General features: G+C 35.0%; 1 protein-coding gene across 2 annotated transcripts in view; it reads left to right on the top strand.

The window, feature by feature from the left end:
• Znf654 (zinc finger protein 654) overlaps positions 1–14,060 on the top strand; it is a 51,710-nt gene extending 37,650 nt beyond the window's left edge. The window contains exons 4-9 of one of the 2 annotated variants that reach the window (XM_006981620.4): positions 2,464–2,599; positions 5,556–5,758; positions 6,314–6,453; positions 9,278–9,419; positions 10,538–12,833; positions 13,636–14,060. In XM_006981620.4, the coding sequence (XP_006981682.3) occupies positions 2,464–2,599; positions 5,556–5,758; positions 6,314–6,453; positions 9,278–9,419; positions 10,538–12,833; positions 13,636–13,643 (2,925 nt within the window). In that variant the 3' untranslated portion in view covers positions 13,644–14,060. The remainder of the gene's footprint in view (positions 1–2,463; positions 2,600–5,555; positions 5,759–6,313; positions 6,454–9,277; positions 9,420–10,537; positions 12,834–13,635) is intronic. The other variant, XM_076549091.1, reaches the window with a different exon arrangement.
• The last annotated feature ends 5,125 nt before the right edge of the window (positions 14,061–19,185 follow it).

Raw genomic sequence — 19,185 nt, 5'->3', positions numbered from 1 at the left:
CCACACTGTAATGTTTCATTTTTATTACCTATCATATTATTTATCATAGGAATGCTGTCTAAAATGTAACACACTACACAACAAGCACACACATAAACATACCAGGAAAATCACATTGATGGACTACACATGAAATGAGGAGGGTAGAGTTGAAAATGTATCTTATGAGATGCAGAGTGTGTATTGTCATCCTAGTCAGGGCGGAAGCTGAGCTAGGATTGTTTGGGATAGGAGTCTGGGAGCAGTCTGGAAAACAGTAATATCTCATCTCTTGCATGCACGCATGCACGCACACACAGCTACCTATCTTACTCTTAAATTTTCTTGGGGGTAGTAACTGCAAAAAATAAAAAGATTGTTATGGCTTTCTCTGAGGATCTTTCAGTGGTCTAAATAGGGGGCTTTGGAACTTTTTTTTTTTTTTAACATAGGGTTTAAACTAAACCTCCACTTGTTTCTTTGGAAACTGACAGTGTACACTAACAGATGCCCAGTTCTAAATACCTCAGCATAACTGACAATTGGCTGGTAATTCATGTGCCGTTACACATACTTTTTCTTCCCACATACTGCTTAATAATAAATGTTTTAGCATGCTGATGAGAAAATGCACATTGTTTTTGATGCTCAGGCAAGTAGGTATCCCAAAATATATTATTTGACACATGCACACACACTTTTTTTCAAAATGTTAAACTACTGTAGGAAATGAAAGCTAACATTTATTGATTGCTTACTATATGTGAGGTAATATCCCAAGACCCTTTTAGTACTGTGTATTGTTATTTACCCCTCACAACAATCTTATGAAATAGGTTCTTTTTAGTAGACCAGTGAACTGCTAGAGCACAGGAGCTTAACTAATTTGCCCACTCCAGGATTTTTTTTTTTACTTGCTTATTTTAATTTGGGGACACCCTTGAATAACATTTATGAGTTAACTTATTTCCTAATGTTTGAACTTAATGATCCTTTGACCTACTTGATATTTTTTTTTTTTGTTATTAAAAAAGAAAGAAACAAAAAACAACCAAAACCCAAAAAACTTTGAGCTCTTGAGTGTGGTGCACTCCTCTAGTTCCTGCTGCCTAGAAGCCTGATGTGGGAGGACAGATTGAGCTCAGCAACCTGAGACCAACCCAGGGAAAAGGGATACTGCATTTCAAACTCTTTTTTTTTTTTTTTTTTCAATTTCTCCCATCTTGTTCTTTAATAAAATAAAGAAAACCCCCTTTTCCCTTAACTAGTAAGTGAAAATAGTACGTAGAAATGTTTAGCCTAAAATGTAATGCTCAAATGATATAAAACATGATAGTTTAATACAAGTAAAGTAACAGCCACCATGAATTTATTAGTTGATGATTCATCTAATAAGCAAAAATTTTAACACAATTTAAAAAACAATGAAGCAAAATTTATAAGATGCTAAAGTATCTGCCTGAGGCATTTTGTAGGTACAGAAAAACTTCTGGCAATTGTGCTTTAATTGCTATGCAGATAATATTCAACTATATTCAGATACTGTCAGCTTCATTATTGTCTTTTTCCTTAAGTGCTCAAGCTCAACTTACTTTTTAAAAATAAATTTACTCAGTCTTAGTTCATGTTTCAAAAATCTCTCACTAAGTGTACCGAACAACGTTTCAAACTCTTAGTGCATAATGATCCAGAGTGAACAGTACAAGTAAACAAATGGTCCATATTTAAAGCTAGTCCCTCAAACGCAGTCAATAGGATTAAGTGAACCAACTTAATTTCCTTAACAGATTTCACAATGTAATGAAAGATATTGAAAAGCACTGTATATACCTAAAAAATACAGGGGATGGAGAGTTCTTATTAATTACTACTCTATTATCTTTATCTAAACTTGATGTAAACTGCTCCTTATCATAGGTTTAATTCTTTCCTCAGCTGTTTTTTCTTCTTCTGCTAATCACAAATTTATTTCCAAACAAAGGGAAGTGGAGTTTTCTGTTTTGAAACCTGTTCCTGCACCTTAGATTTGGCATAAGTTCAGGACAAAGCAAGGGGCCTGTGTCTCCTGTGCATAGATAGAGTGTACATTCTGAGCAGCTCCTCCCCTTAGGCTCTTGCCTGCCATTGTTAACAGGAAATTTTTGAATCCATATGTAAATTTAACAGAGCATTTAATTTCCAGCTTTTTGCAACCTGGCTCTTTCCCTACAAGTGATTCACCTGTAAGTTTCACCCTTTGGTTACATTTTATCCCTGTTTTAATGGGACTTTTCTCAGTCTGATCATGTATATCTGTGTAACCTTTGGCATTAAGCCTATTTGTTACTAATGGGGTTTTGTTACCCTACTTAGGTTGCAACGGTACCCTTTTCTCTTATAATTTAGTAGCTATCACATGGCCATCAGTCACTTTATGGACAATGATGATCAAGTAGTTTTTAACCCCTTTAAATTCACAAAGCCGAAATGATTTTTCTCTCGTAGGAATGCCAGAATCACCTCCGCAGATATGGAAATGTGAATCTGGAACTGGTGACTCGAATCATTAGAGATGGTGGCCCATGGGAAGATCCAGTGTTGCAAGCTGTTCTTAAAGCCCAACCGGCATCTCAGGAGATAGGTACTTCAGGAGAGTCAAAACCCCAGCCATTGCTTTTCTGACTTGGCCCAACGCTTCTTGACGCCAGCGTTGTTACAGTTCTTCCTAGTAATGGGACCATGGATGCTGACGTATTTACTGGATGTTACAGGGAATTTGTTTTATCCCTTCAGTTGCATTTTAGAAATCGGTTTAAGTAGGAATGCTTTTTTTGTTTGTTTTGTTTTTTTTGTTTTGTTTTTAAAGCCCAAACCCCAAACTTCCTTTCATAAAAAGAACATGTAGAATATCCATTGCGTAGGAGTTCTCTTGTGAAGCTTGAAACTCTGAATTTATTATCCCTGTTACTATTTTAATATACTACTATATCTATATCTATAGTTAGTTCAATGCCCAGTGCACAGTAATTGCTTAATACGGACACATGTTGGTTGAATTATCACATGATGAATGAATCAGTAAAATTTCAAATAGAATAGAAATAGTATTTCCTAAACTAATAAAAATTTGTCTCATCCCCTCATTACTTACATCCTTCTTTGATATCAGCTCCTTTCATACAGATCCACAGTAGACTCTTAGGAGTCAAAATTTCTTACTGAAGCCAGAGGCTCTCTTCTCTACTCCTCCCTGTTAATTCTTTAGTTTCCCATAGTATTAAAATGTTCTGAGTTCTAGGATATGTTAGATCACCAACATCTAGGATGTAAGCTTAACCATTAGTGAATAAGCACAAAAATGTAAAAAATATTTTGAAATCGTGGAGAGAGTTTATAAAGTGCAGTTCTAAGAAAGCGCAAGAGAACAGACAAGCCCTTCCAACTTGGGAACAGTTTACACTAGCATGTGTTGAACATGTTAGGATATTCCCATTTGCACCAGATTAAGAGGTGGAGTGTGTGGAGAAGGGACTATGGGCTTAATACTGAGTGTGGAGAAAGGGAAACATGGGAAGCTGCTGCTTGATGTTTTGACCTTGGAAAGCACTTAGAGAAGATCAAGAGGGAGACAGTTGGAATTGAGGCGAAACACTTGCTTATTGAGGAAAGTTATGAAGAGTAAAATATAGGAAAGATAAGGGGCATGATGAAAGGAAACTAGGAAATGTGGCCAGAGGAGATAGAGGGTAGCATCAAGAAAGCCATACATGGAGAAGGCAGGCGCTAGCTGGATGGCTCAGAAGGGAACGGCACTTACCACACATGCTGGTTAACCCGAGTACAGTCCACATTGACAAGCTTGTTAACCTGAGTACAATACACACGTGCACGCACACATTCTCTCTCTCCCTCTCTTCTCTCTCTCTCTCTCTCTCTCTCTCTCTCTCTCTCTCTCTCTCTCTCTCTCTCTCTCTCTCTTTCTCTCTCTCTCTCACACACACACACACACACCATTAACAGTTGTTTTTTTATATATATATATAATTTTTTAAGAGTGCAGAAGAGAAGAAAATTTATTAGGCTTTTAAGGGAGCTTTTAGGCTTCATTGAGTAAGAGCCAGACCTGTTGTTAGCTGGTGTGAAGGCTGAGGGCTCTTCAGGTGGGCATCACATTAAAATAATGAACATGCCTTTTCTAACTAACTAGCATTCCGTCTTTGGGCAGAGGTTCTTTCTCTAGAGCCTCTTTAATATCGATGACTCTTTTGATAGTAGTCATTATGGTAAAGTTCAGACTGAAATTTATTTTTGCATTAACTCCAAGTCAGCGTTTACTTATACATTTTTTAAAATTTTTATTTATTTTTTAAATTACACTCATGATATTCATTACTTACACTCATGATATAAATCACATTTGTGGTATTCATAGATTACATTCCCAGTATTCATTCAATTATATATATATATATATATATATATATATATATATATATATATATATATTTAAATTTTAAATGTCGAATGTCATTTCTTGAAGGAGGTAGGAGGTCTTAAATACAGGCTTACAGCACAATGGGAGGACCCCCGGAGGGTAGAAGTTCGCTACTGATGTTTTACAATCTTGCATCTAAGCTGTTAACACCCATTATTCAGGATACACAGACAAGGAACTTCCCATAAGCATTCAGGAGGGTGGAACCTGGCAGGGAATTAGCATTGGGAGGATATCAAGGTCATTACTTATACATTTTAAACAGAAGTATAAGTAAAATGTTTAAGTCAAAATAAAATATAGTCCATCAGCACTTGAGTAGCTTTTGATGAAACTTAAATAATTGCAAAATGTTTGGATTTAAAAATCGTAAACTATAGGTTCCACTTTAGTCTCTGCCACTGATTTCTTTGTCATTGGAAAAGTCATTTAATCTCGAAATTGAATAGCATAGCACCTGTCATAAGGTTGTTGTTATGCTTAAATAAACTTACAGAGTTAAGTGTGTTTGTATATTATGAAAATGAAAGTAAGCATAAATTAGTAATTATCCTTGGTGATACATGAACACAGTAATAGACCTCTTTGGCACAACTTTGCATTAATTTTATTTAATATTTATTTATTCATGGTTCAGCTTTTTCATTAACTTAGCTTACACTTCTCTACAGTTAATCTGATTTAATGTGGTTTTAATGTACTAATTTAGCATTCAGTATTTTATAATAATGAGAATGTGGGACTACAAGAAGCAAAAGTGTGTAATCTTAGACTAGAGGAGCATTTTACACTTGCTACTTAAAACATTCTAATGCATTGATGAACTAAAGAACATTTGATTTTTTTTTTCCCTATTCTAAAATTTTAAATCTGTTTTTACCCCTTTTTTTAGACTAAGAAGACTCAAGTAGTATTTCTTGAGCACTGTTTTGGTGTTTTATTTTCATTTTATTAGCCGTATTAACTGCCTATGCAAAAATAAAAATTTCATTATGGAGCATGTTACTTAAATCTAATTAGATAGGATGTTTTAGTTGTAAAGTTTCAAGCAAAGTTTGAATATTTTTTGAGAGTAATAATATGTTTTCTTTTTTTAATATAGTGAACAAATACTTAAGTTCTGAAAATCCACTGTTCTTTGAACTACGTGCCAGATACCTAATTGCCTGTGAGCGCATACCTGAAGCAATGGCTCTTATTAAATCTTGTATAAATCACCCAGAAATCGGTAAAGACTTGTACTTCCATCAAGCACTCTTCACCTGTCTGTTTATGTCACCCGTAGAGGATCAGCTATTCCGGGAGGTATCATCTGAGACGATTTTTTTCCTCTTACCACTTTAACCTTACTAAAATTAAAACAGAAGCCCACTGTTAGGGAATTTCTTTTGCAGTAATACCCAAGATTTAGAGATCACATTTTCTGAATGTGTTCTCTTAGGACCATTCTTTAAGTTCATGTGAACTAGTCAGGATCTGATATTAACAAGTGATTGAATTAATACAATATATTTACTAAATTTGTGGTATGATTCAGACATCAAATAAAAACTGAGAAACATGATTTTCCTCTTAAAGTGCTAAGAAGCTAAATGCTTATGTTTGCTTTTCACAATAAAAGAAGGAATTCTTTCCTAATCTGAATCTTACTTACCCATAAGCATTGATGACCTTACAAGTACTTGTGAAATGCATATGTTATACTCTAAAACTATGAGGCCATAAAAGTATTTCAGTATAGTGTAGAATTGTAAAAGAAACTAGAAATCTACCAGTACTTGCAAGTATTTTAAACAGTAACCACAACTAGATTTTTATACATTGTTGATGACAGAACTGATTCTTCCTTTCTTCTTATAGCATTTGTTGAAAACTGACTGCAAGAGTGGAATTGATATCATCTGTAACACTGAAAAGGAAGGCAAGACTTTGCTAGCCTTACAACTCTGTGAATCCTTTCTTATTCCACAGCTCCAGAATGGGGACATGTACTGCATATGGTAAGTGTTTCTGATCATAAGTAGAAATGGAGAAATGATGAACAAAAGGAGGATTGATTCTGTTCTGATGAACAGAAGTGGATTTGGACTTTATATTTTCCTTACAGTTGTGTGAAAGTGTTCAACTACTTAAAAAGGTTTAGGTTTATTAATTTTTATTAGTGTCTATGTATATGGGTATGTGTATATGAGTACAGATACCCTTGGAGACCAGAAGAAGGCATCAGAACGTCTGGAGCTAGAGTTGACTGGTGTTTGTGAGCCATCAAACATGGGCGCTAGGAACTGACTTAGAGTCTTCGACAACAGCACTCCAAGTTCTTAACCACCAGACCATCTCTCCAGCCACATTTTTCGGGGGGTGGGGAGTACAGAGATATATTTTGCTTACCAAGTCCAACCCCCCATCCCTAATTTAACACAGACAAAAGGGAAATTAAGCTTTTACCATCTAAGAATTAAAAAACAAAATAAAACTTGTGTGTGCGAAGAATGTACATATTATTTTGAAATATGTTGGGATATATATATATATATATATATATATATATATATATATATATATATATTATGTTCATTTGTAAAATACTAAATGAATTATTTATCTTATGGTTTCCAGCTATCATTTTGTTTTATAAATCTGTTGCAGTTAGGCCATATATGCTCCTAAATATAATTCAGATTGATGTGCTTACTTTCTTTATCCATCTCCCTTTTACAAAAACACTCCTTATTTAAAATGTTTACCATCATCTTTAATATCATTTCATGTGTATACTTATCTTACTAAATTCCTCAAGAAGCTTCAGCATTTAGGAATATAACAGTTACCAGATTATCTGGATCGGGACAATAGCTTAGTTATAGAATAGTTGATTGGCATCTGTGAAACAATGGTAACAGACCAAAAATAAAATAAAATACCCCAGATTATCAGCTAACAAAAATTTATTGAACAAATGTTATTTCTTGGTATCCTGAAGGTTACATTGAATGTATGTAGGAAGCTAGTGACTTATTAAACTTTAGTACATTACCAGGCAGTTCTCTAGGGATGTCTTTAAAGATATTGAATCTTGGGCTGGAGAGATGGCTCAGTGGATAAGAGCACTGAGTTCAATTCCCAGCAACCACATGGTGGCTCCCAACCATCTGTAATGAGATCTGGCGCCCTCTTCTGGCCTGCAGGCAGAACACTGTATACATAATAAATAAATCTTAAAAAAAGATATTGAATCTTTATTGTGAACATTGACTTTTTTAGTTTTTAAGTGTCAGTTACTGTCTCCATCATGCATTGTGTTACTGAGGAGATTTGTGTGCATTAGTCCTGGGAAATATGATTCATAAAATATATAAACAAGCCCATCCAGCATCCCAGGAAGGCAGTGCTTAAGGAGATTTAAAATCAAAATCACTGTGAGTAGCAAACACATTGTTTCTTCCTTACTAGAGCAGTGATAATCATTTAAAAAATTTTCATAGTACAGAATAATGGAGTAATGAATTTTTAACTGAAGAACGTTTGTTACTCTGTCCTGGCCCAAAGCACTTTTTGATACCAGATTTGTTATATTTCTTTCTAGTGGAATTATATTTACCTGGTGTTACTTACAAGGTCACGCCCTCTTATGCAGAAAGGAGCCCAGTGCCCAGTGAGCCCAAATCTGCTTGCATGTGTTGATGTGTTGGGCTCACAAGACAGAGTAAATAACTTTGGAAAAAGGGAAAACTTTCTACCAACTATTTTTATTAGTTCCAAATGACAATGCTTTGCATAACGTTAGAGCAGATTTTAAAGTATGCTAATTTTGAGTTATATCCTTATGCTCTGCCTTTACCTCAAAACCCACTGTCTTTATTTGTTCTTGTTCGTCCTTGACCATGGATTAGAAAAGAATCTATCTATAGTTTGTCTGTTCAAAAGTATTGCATGTTACCAGAAAAGCACATGATTAAAGATGATATAAAGGATACAGTTTCAAAATCAGTACTATAACAGTGCTAAAATTTTAAAATTACTTTTAGTATCTTAACAGAATGAAATACTCTACAATACTGGTTTCTAAATTTGCAAGTAGTATGTTTATTGCTCTAGTTGGCACTGGAACCTGGGAGAATGAAGCCAATAAATGAGGTGGACTAAAGTCTCATGCAATAACTAACTTTATTGAGAGCATCAGACAATTTATACTCTGAGGGTTAAGAGGAATCACATGAGTACAGTGTACAATCATAAGGGCAAGCCACACATGGCAAAAACATGTTTTTCCATAGAGGTGTATAAACAAATAACAATAGCCTGTTGTAATGAATAATCAGAAGTAAACTCACTCCTATCTGCTATACCTGGGAGGGGCATGAAAACACATTCCAAGAATAATTCTGTGTTTTTGAAGAAAATGAGGTCACAAGACTTTTGTCTTATTTTCTTGGAGCTTTCTCACAAGTACTCAGAATTCATCTCACCTGACTCCATTCTGGATGGCATTCTGACAATAGTATACTAAAGGTCAATGTGTGTGTTTTAAAGTTATAACATCAGTATTAGTACATTAAAATTAGAACTGCTTTGATTCATCACTATAGATTTCTTAGGTGTGCCAGCTTAGCATTGGAAATCATTACTATCAATGCAAAATTATAATTTCTTTTTTATTTTTTCTCTCTTAATTTCTATTAATCTCAAAGGTAGGACAGATGATGTGCACATTTATAATTATTTTATGTATATCATAGCTAGGATAGTATAGAATCAGGGAAAGGTAACTAATGTCTGTACTTGAATAAACTTTTTTTGGTATATGTTTTTTCTCATTTGCAGGGAGTTGATTTTCATATGGAGTAAACTACAGCTTAAATCAAATCCTTCGAAACAAGTGTTTGTAGATCAATGTTATCAACTTTTAAGAACAGCAACTAATGTGAGAGTCATATTTCCTTTCATGAAAATCATTAAAGATGAGGTACATATGATATTTATCCTTTTAGTTTTAGCTTTTTTAAGGCTGCATTCTCTGTATTTCACAATCTTTTCTCTCCAGCTTCAAACATTCAGCATGGTACATGAAATAGAGGGGGAAAAGCCAGTCTGTTGTTACTTAATTTGAGAACAATTGCTTCAATATGAAATGTTTTTCTTATGACTTAAGCATATTTATCATTTTACCATTATAAATTTTGTTTTTGAACATTAATTTACAAATGATCTGATCACACCCAGTAACTGTCTCAGAAAATCTTAGTTGATAGTAAAACTCTATTTAGTTAAGTGAGATTACCATAATATAAGAGACAAAGAGAACAGGAGGCTTGCAAATGGTTACTTTTTCCTATAATCCATAACCATATGTAGGCAGTATGACATGCAACACACACAGACACCTTATAACATAAAGACATTCTGTTTTCTTGTCCTATTCAAATAAGTATTGATTATTCAGTCATTAGAGGCATAAAATCAACTGCAGTGGATCATTAAAAATTCTGCAGTAAAAGCTAATATAATTATCATGAGCAGAAGTAAAAGTTGACTTGTTTTCATACAATTTCTAGTAGGCTTATTGTTCTTATACTTTATTAGATTTGTATGATGCCCCCTTTCATATTTGTATAAAGCACTTGCCTAGCATATATAATAACAATAATAATATCTTATATCAGTATTATAAGTGCTGTTTAATATGACAAAATTTGCATAGATCTTAAAAAAAACAGTTACTTGGCATCTATTCGAAATGGTATGCATTAGCCTTTCTGTCATAGAATGAGAATGATCCCCCAAGTGAGCCTAGAATGGAAAGAAATTCTACAATTTGCAAACATTTTTATACTGTGGTTATTGGTCTTTTCACATTTGAAAATTAAATATAAACCTATGTCAGGTTATTATCATTTAATAGAAGATATGTATTATAGAAGAGTAAAAACCTCATAATTATTGAAGAGATCTACAGTAGCAATTCTTCCCACACTTCAGAACACTCTTTATAAAGTTTTCCCTTTTGGAGTTGTATTTAAAATGCTACAGCAGTTAGAATGATTTTTTAAGTTGTATTTAGTGGGATTCTTTTTGTTTTTCCAGGTTGAGGAAGAAGGTTTACAAATTTGTGTTGAAATATGTGGTTGTGCCCTCCAGCTTGATCTTCATGATGATCCTGAAACTAAATGTCTCATTTATAAGACAATTGCACATTTTTTGCCAAATGATCTCGAGATCGTCAGGGTTTGTGCTCTCTCAGTCTTTTTTCTTGAGCGTTCCTTAGAGGCCTACCACACTGTTGAAGAGCTTTACAGACGTCCTGATGAAGAGTATATCGAAGGCACAAGTACTGTTCAAAATCGTGTTCGCTTTGAATTACTGCCAATTTTGAAAAAGGGGTTGTTTTTTGATCCTGAGTTTTGGAACTTTGTAATGATTAAGAAGAACTGTGTGGCATTACTGCGTGATAAGTCAGCAGTGAGACTTCTGAATGAAAATACACTGGAGAATTCTGCAGGTAGTCTAAAAAAGACAGTGGGCCAGCAGAGTGTGGATGAAGGGCTTGACACAGTCCCAGATCAGAGCCCTGGAGAGACTGATCTTGATGATGTGTCTGGAGTGCAGCCTAAAGGGCATGTTAATGTGAAGAGAAGTCTCACTGCTCTAAACACTTCCAAAGTGGATCACAGTGTCCCAAGGCATCGGTGTATGTTATGTAACAAGGAATTCCTCGGTGGCCACATTGTGAGGCATGCCCAGGCTCATCAGAAAAAAGGCAGTTTTTCCTGTGTGATCTGTGGTAGGAAATTTAGAAACAGAGGACTTATGCAGAAGCATTTAAAGAACCATGTTAAGAAGATCCAGAGACAGCAGATTGCTACAGCACAACAGGATGATCCAGAAGTCATCACTCTGGAAGAAATAAACTGTTCCAAATCGTCCATTTCTTTTGAAAATGGAAATTCAAATACTAAAGGTTTAGAAATAGAGACATTGACTACTTCCAGTGATAGAAACAAAGAGGTCATTCGTGAACACATGGCTGAATTCATAAAAATTCCCCTTGGTATACCAGAGAATGCTATTGAAAATGGCAGACCAGACACTTCTTTCAATAATATCTCAGAGTCTTTACCTCAGTGTGATGATGACTATGAAGAGGAAGAAAATGAAGATGATTATGAAGATGATTATGACCTGAATCAAGAAACATCAGTACTTCATAAAATCAATGGAACTGTGTGCCATCCAAAAGATGTATATGCTACAGACCCAGAAGGCAACTTCAAGTGCCCTGCTCTTGGCTGTGTAAGGATATTTAAAAGAATTGGATTTTTAAATATGCATGCAAGGACTGTACATCCAACTGATTTAAATGTGCGGCAAACAGTAATGAAGTGGAGCAAAGGAAAATGCAAATTTTGCCAAAGGCAATTTGAAGATTCTCAACATTTTATAGACCACCTTAATAGACACAGCTATCCAAATGTGTACTTTTGTTTGCATTTTAATTGCAATGAGTCATTTAAGCTGCCATTCCAGCTTGCTCAGCATACAAAAAGTCACAGGATATTTCAAGCTCAGTGTAGTTTTCCAGAATGCCACGAGCTTTTTGAAGATCTTCCTCTGTTATATGAACATGAGGCCCAGCATTACTTAAGCAAAACACCGGAATCATCTGCACAACTGAGTGCAGCAGTTCCTAATCATCAGGAAATAGACCCATCTAGTAATGAGAACCAAATGATTTATCAGCCAGTTTCTACTAGTAAATCAAGGAAAGATTCTACAGAACCAAAGACATGTATAGACACTATGGAAAAGAAAACAGACAGTTTAGTTCAGAATGGAAATGAACATTCTGATGATACTGTTTCAAATATAAGCTTGATAGACCAAAAGATGCCTGCCATAGAGCCAAATCCTGAAAATAGTCATAGTACCAGTGACTTAGTCAATGGACACAGTGAAATAGAGCAAACACTGTTAGGTGTATCAGATCCTAATCTGAAAACAGATAGAAACAGGACAGAAAATGGTTCTATTTTACCGAATGTTGTATCACAAGATCACAGTGCCCTGTCAGTATCTCAGGCACCATCCAAACCAAATCTTACAAGTGAACATACTTCATATGGCTTAATTTTAACAAAGCCATATGTCAGACCTTTGCCTCCCAGTTACCTTGATGAACGATACCTTAGTATGCCAAAACGCAGAAAATTTCTGACTGATCGAGTAGATTCCTGTTCTGATCAAGATAACATATGTAAAAAACAAGTAAAAAGATTACGATGTGGCAAATGCCTGACCACCTACTGTAATGCAGAAGCACTTGAGGCTCATCTTGCACAAAAGAAATGTCAGACACTCTTTGGATTTGATTCCGATGATGAAAGTAAGTCTTATGTGTTTTCAGTAGCTCTATCTATAGAAAGATACTATCAATATAGCCATAATGTATCTTTGTACTATTAACATCTGTGGCCCAGATAATAAAGCACTATTTCACACGTTTCCTTTAAATCCACAACCACTATGATTTTATGAGATTAATATCCTTGTTTTGGATTAAACAACAAATTCACAAGTTGTTTGTATAGGCTTATGAACTTGTGGAATCTGATACTGTTCTTGTTCACTCTTTTCTCCTGATTTTCCTACGGTACTATACTCTTTCTACTACCAGTGGCTTTTCTTCATTCTGAGTTTCACATAATAGAATTTGTAGAAACAGTCATTTTTATCAGCATGGTAGTATATAAAACAAGTGAAACTAAATTGCTGTCAAAACATAAGAGTCTGGAGAGATGGCTCAGCAGATAAATTCCTTCCTGTGCATTGGTGAGGACTAGATTCAAATCCCTAGCACCCATGTAAATGCTAGGCTGGCATAGTACCTCACCTGTAATCCCAGCACACAGGAGGCTCAGATAAGATCACCAAGCAAGCTGGTTAGCTAGATAGGCAATATCTGTGAGCTATGGGTTCCAGTGAGAGAACCTGCTCAAATAAAGTGGAGAAGGATCAAGAAAGATAATCCACCATCAGCCTCTGGTCTCCACATGTGCCCACACACAGGCATGCATACACATACATGTACACTACAAAGCACTTGCACACATGGAAACCAGAAATATAAGGCTTGCTTTTCTTCTATAATCTATACAATTTGAATTAACACGTATTTTATTTTACAGGTGCCTGATAATGTCTCAGATGTGTTGATCATGCAGTAGTGTTTAAAAAAACACACTACAAGAAAATGCATCATCAGTTTGCTATTTCCCTGATGGCCTTAATTTTAGAGTGGTCTCGGATTACTAAAGAAAAGACAAAGCACATTTTCTGGAATGAACTTGCAAAGGAGATGTGCCAGCTAAGACTCCAAAAGGGTTATAAAACTCCCAAAGTACCAGTTATCCATGAAACCACACTTTTTAAAAGTTTATGGTGATTAATAGCAGCATGTTCAGTTTTGCTTATGTGAAAACACATCTGGATAACTAGTCAGAAATAAAAACCAGCTATGGCCTTACTGAAAAGAAAGGAAAAAGTTGATTCATTATAATACAAGGTGGAGGGGGAGCTGGTTTACAATAAACAATGTAAAACATTCTGAAAATGGGAATTGTTTTCTTGTTATGCATATTCATTATGTCTTCCCTTCTGGTCAAACATATTTTATAGAACTGTTCATTGCTCTTTAGTTTGTGATATAATTTAGAAGCTGATACATAGAAATGAAGCTTGATTTACCACCATGCTATCTACTAAAGATTGTAACATTTTTTCCTGATAATTAAGTAGACAGGTCAAAGTTCAGTGAATGGCATGCCACCATTGAAAAATTAAAATCAAAACAGAAACAGTGCTTGGCTAATAAGCTCTTGATAAGAATGTTCAGCATTCCACTTCTGTAAAGACAGTTAGTTATATTTAAAAGGCAGCAGTGTTAAGTAGAAAAGTATCAGTTACTTTGCGGGGATGCGAGAAGAATTTAAGACCATCATATGCTAGACAACTGAAGGAAAACACTGAATTGAAAATTCTTCAATGTGAATAATGGTAAAAGCACACTGGGATATTTCTATCTGTACATAGTATTAGGACATTGCTTGATGATTCATAGTAAAGTCCTTTAGACATTAGTGTGAGTTATCTAAGTATGGTCCTATGAAAATAATTGGCTTAAAAGTATGTCAGTTAAGAATCAGATCAAGAGTTCATTTTATTCAGTTAGGAGAATTTATTCCAAAGTAAGCCATACTATGTACTTTTTTCAATAGTGATAAATTTGGCTCGCATAATAATTTTCATATTTAAGGAAGTATTTACACCAGAATTTGCACAACAGGAACACAATAAGATATGTTAATGCATTACTGTCCTTGGTGACCATTAATTTTCCTAAGGAAGATTTTAACTTAATGAATTATTAAAACAAATGTTTTACAGATTTAAAAAAATCCTCTAGATATTTCCCAACTATCTATTATTAAAAGAAGATGCTTACAGATCTCCTTTACCTAATTGTATATTATTCTAAGGTGAGATAAAGAGACTACAAACACAAAGGCAAATTCTTTAGACACATTTTACATCACTGTCAACTGAGTGTTCCAGTTATTCCAGCAACCTCATCACACACATTACAAATTTTTGGAACATTATGGCTACTTGAATGAGGTTATAAAAATGTGACATTACTTTCAGGGTGGCATCCAGACTTTTAGAAATTATGTTTTCTAATAATCTCTATCAGAGAATTGTTTTAAAGTTCTGCATTTTCTTACTTTCCATGGGCATTTGCGACTATGCAGTGACAGTCATCAGTCCATTCCAGTCAGAGTTCAGTTTGTTCTAGTTTTGTTATGTAGCCTACATTAGGCTGTGGAATTTACACACAGATAACAGAAAAGTACAACTCATAAGTTAGTTCTAAATCCTTGAAGTTCAACTCAAAATGTTTTCCATATTTCCTGACACTACAAATGTAATAATTGACTTTTAGTTCATCTTAAAAGTATATGTTGTAATAAAAATTCTGTTTGGAAACTGGTTCATTTGCACAATGAAGTTTTTTTTGAAACATAATTTCTGCTTTGTACATTTTCCAGTTAATAACATTTTACCATTTCTTTATTTTTTATAAGTTGTAACCACTGCTATAAAAATAATTTCACAAAGTGTTATATTTTCATGAATTTTGAAGTTTGTGTGAAGATGTCTTAAACAAATTCCACCTGTTATTTTGTCTTTAAGCTTAATTTAAAGGTTTCTCTTGACTTGTGTTGCTAGGAGAAAATTTTTCTTATAGATAAAACTGGTTCATATATAATCAAATCAAAATGTCACGTAAAGTTCTGTTTGACCACATTTTTCTTACCTCTTGACATATTTCTCAGTTTTACCTCTTAAAGAATGTGTGCATTTTGCTCCTGTGTGAACTTGCAGCAGTTCTGGTTTGGGATCTAGAAGGAAAGGAAGCTTTGTCTTACATCCTTTCCCCTCTCCTTTCTTCTTTTCTACTTTTGTGTGGAGGCTACATGGACCAAGTTTCACATCTTTGTTTTAAAATAAAATTTATGTCAGTGAGGTCAGGAAAAGTGCATACCTGAATCCTTGCTGCTAGACACAGAAGACGCACAGGAGGGAGTCTCCATGGACAAGGACACTGGTACTTTGGGCACTAGCCATATTCATGTTTTTGAAACCACCAATATATAATGAATACATAATTTATATCATTGATCTTGTGATTCTTTTCAAATCACACTGAACATTTAGCTGTATTTTCATGTTTGGTTTAATGTATGAATGAAAAGCTTAAAAGGGATGATAGTGTTTATTTTTTAATTTATTTGGTACTGTCAAAACACCTTTTCAGAATGAGCAAATGCTGCATATGCATTTTGGAATTGTTATTATGTGAAAGATATTACAAATTCAGCAAGAAGGGAAATTTGTGCTTCCTTGTTGAACATTAAATTATTTTACTTTGCATTTTATAAAGTACAAATTAAAACTGAGCCATTGAATTGCAATAAATCAACAATAGTGTCTCATTTCAAGAAACTTTTTGTATTGTACATAGATTTGTTCAATAAAACATTGTCCTTGTTGATAATGCAAGTGTTCAGTTTTATGTAGTATACTGATTTCAAGAAGAATTCAGCCTATAAGAAATTTTTATGCCTCCTAAAACTGGAATACTTCAGTTAATGTTATCACATTTAGGTTTTTGAAACTTTTTGAAACATGATAGAAAATGATGCAAGTATGCTTTTGTTGTTTTTAAGTCCGATGCAGGGGCGAGAGTTGATAGAGGGAAGCTGAGAAGGTGGCTCAGAGGTTTATAGAGTGCTTGCTGCTCTTCTACAGGACCTGGGTTCAGCTCACAGCACCTATATGGCAGTTCACAAGTGTCTTAACACTAGTTCCTGGGGGTTTAAAACCCTCTTCTGGCCTCCATGGGCACCAGGTGGACACACACACATGCACACAGACAAACACGCACACACAAAATGATGGTTACTGAAGTCCCTTCAGGTAAAGGATACTAATGACACTGTAGACTTGGGGCAAAAGGAAGTATTAGAGCTCAGCAGATGTCAGGAAATGAGTATGTTAACATTTGTGTCTTCAAAGATGAAGTGCTTTCTGGAACTTAATGAGGGAGTCACTCAGTGTCAGGGTATATCTTATTCCCTGGGACACATCTTTCCTGCCATGCTCAGGATTTTCATCCTTATTTTAAAAAGGATTACGAGTGTGGTTCAGCAGTGGAAGAATGTTTGGCATACTTGAGGACCTGGTTTTAATGCCAGTATTTAAAAAGAAAATCATGAAAATTAGGCTTTGTATCCCAAAGTGGTCTTGGACATGAGGGCTCCTCTTTTTGTTCAGTAACAAGAAAAAACAAAAACCAAACAAACCCAACCTTGTACTATTAGGTATAACTTAAAAATTTGAAAAATGGTGTATAAATAGAAAGAAAATCTTTGAAAGCAAAGGAATGAATAGATGACTTAAAGTGATTTGCATATATTACAACAGTTTGATACATGAAAATGCTAATGGAATATTCTAGCACTGAAATGTAGAATTTTCTGACTGAGGGATGTATGATCTTAGACTAAATGTAATCTATTTTCAGAACAATGAATCTATTATGATATTTAGATAAGTTGTTGCTTAGGTAACTTTCCATTTTCCTTTTCTGGAACTGGAAGAATTTTGGGGAAATAATACTAAGTTCTCTTATAAGATAATCAAATTAAGTTGCTTTCATAGTTTTTCCATCTTTTTGGTGTTGCCACCATACCCAACACTGGGTAATGTACAAATATGTTTTATGCAGCCCACAGTTGGGGGCTAAAAAGCCAAAAAAACATACTCCAACCCTAACTGTATCATGGTATGGTTGGAAGAGCAGAGGGTGTATGCAGACAATGTATGTGCCAAGAAGGACAAGTGAGAAGGAGCCATGCTGTTCTGTAACAAGCTCAAGGAGCCAACATAGTCCTTCAAACTTCAAACGTTAATACTGTCAAGGATGACTAATGATCTGGTAATTAGTGTTCTTTATACCTTAGTATGACTAAGCTCCCGGCACAGAAACTTGTGTTCATGCTCAAATCAAACATGCTCTATCCGAACAGCATAAAATTCATACTAATTTGAAGAATCAGTGGTTAACCAGGACACAAGTTCAGGTTATGTATCGAGATTTTAAAATGGTTATTCAATGTTATGTTCATCAAAAAAAAAAAAAAATGTTCATCTCATTGAGGAGTGCTATGTACTGAAGAAAAATGGCTTTTCATTAACTGTATTCCCATGTGCCCACCATGTGTCACCTCCAATTCTTCTAACAACTCAAGTGTTAATGTGAACACTGCTCATTAGATGCCTAAGAGTCAGAAGGGTTTCCTAACTGGATGATCAAATTTTTCCATTTTGCCATGCAACTTTACCTACAAACATGAATGGAAATAAGTCCAGAGACAAGCTTATCAGAGAATCAGTGATTTCAGGGACAGGACGAAGTCTGGTGGACATACTTAGTGGACAATTCATTATCTTCTAGCAATGACTTAAAAAGTGTAGTCCTTGGAGCAGTACAATCGGCATCACGTGGAAGCTTGTTAAATATTAGGTTAAAGAACCCTTTATTTATATCATCCGGGTCCCAGCAAACTCTACTTCTGGCAGAGAAACAAACCTCAAGATTTAAGACGGAAACTTCGTTCAGCACGACTTAGCTGGGCTGGTTCAAATCTCTGGAGTCTGACACCATGCAGTTTATTTTAGACACATTATGTTTAATTTTGGGGAAAAAAGTTTCCTGGTAACAATTATTTCAATCTCATGTGCACAACAAAACTTAAAGCATGGCAACAGTGAGACTCTTCTGCAAAGTGCAAGCAGCCTTTATCATGAAGATGGGTTCTATAGCTTACTGTCCTAGGATCTTGTGTGGTCTCTGACAAAGACAGTGTAAAGGTCACCAGGCTATAAAGTACATGGGACATCTCCCCTAAGAATGGCTCCTACTGACTGAGAAACAAAGCTAAAGCTAAAGGTCTAAGGAGGGAGAGTCTGGGATAAACATTCTCGGAGAGTCACATCAGGCCTAGCCCTAAGACAACAGAGTTATCACTAGGTTATTAACATCCACTTTCAGCCTTGCAGTTGGAAAACAGGTATACATCCCTTCCAATGAAGAGATAAGCCTGTGTGGTTAA

This window comes from Peromyscus maniculatus, chromosome 12 (assembly GCF_049852395.1).
Source record: "Peromyscus maniculatus bairdii isolate BWxNUB_F1_BW_parent chromosome 12, HU_Pman_BW_mat_3.1, whole genome shotgun sequence".
NCBI classification, from domain to species: Eukaryota; Metazoa; Chordata; class Mammalia; order Rodentia; family Cricetidae; genus Peromyscus; species Peromyscus maniculatus.
The sequence above is the reverse complement of the archived record's forward strand: the minus strand, read 5'-3'. Positions and strand labels throughout refer to the sequence as shown.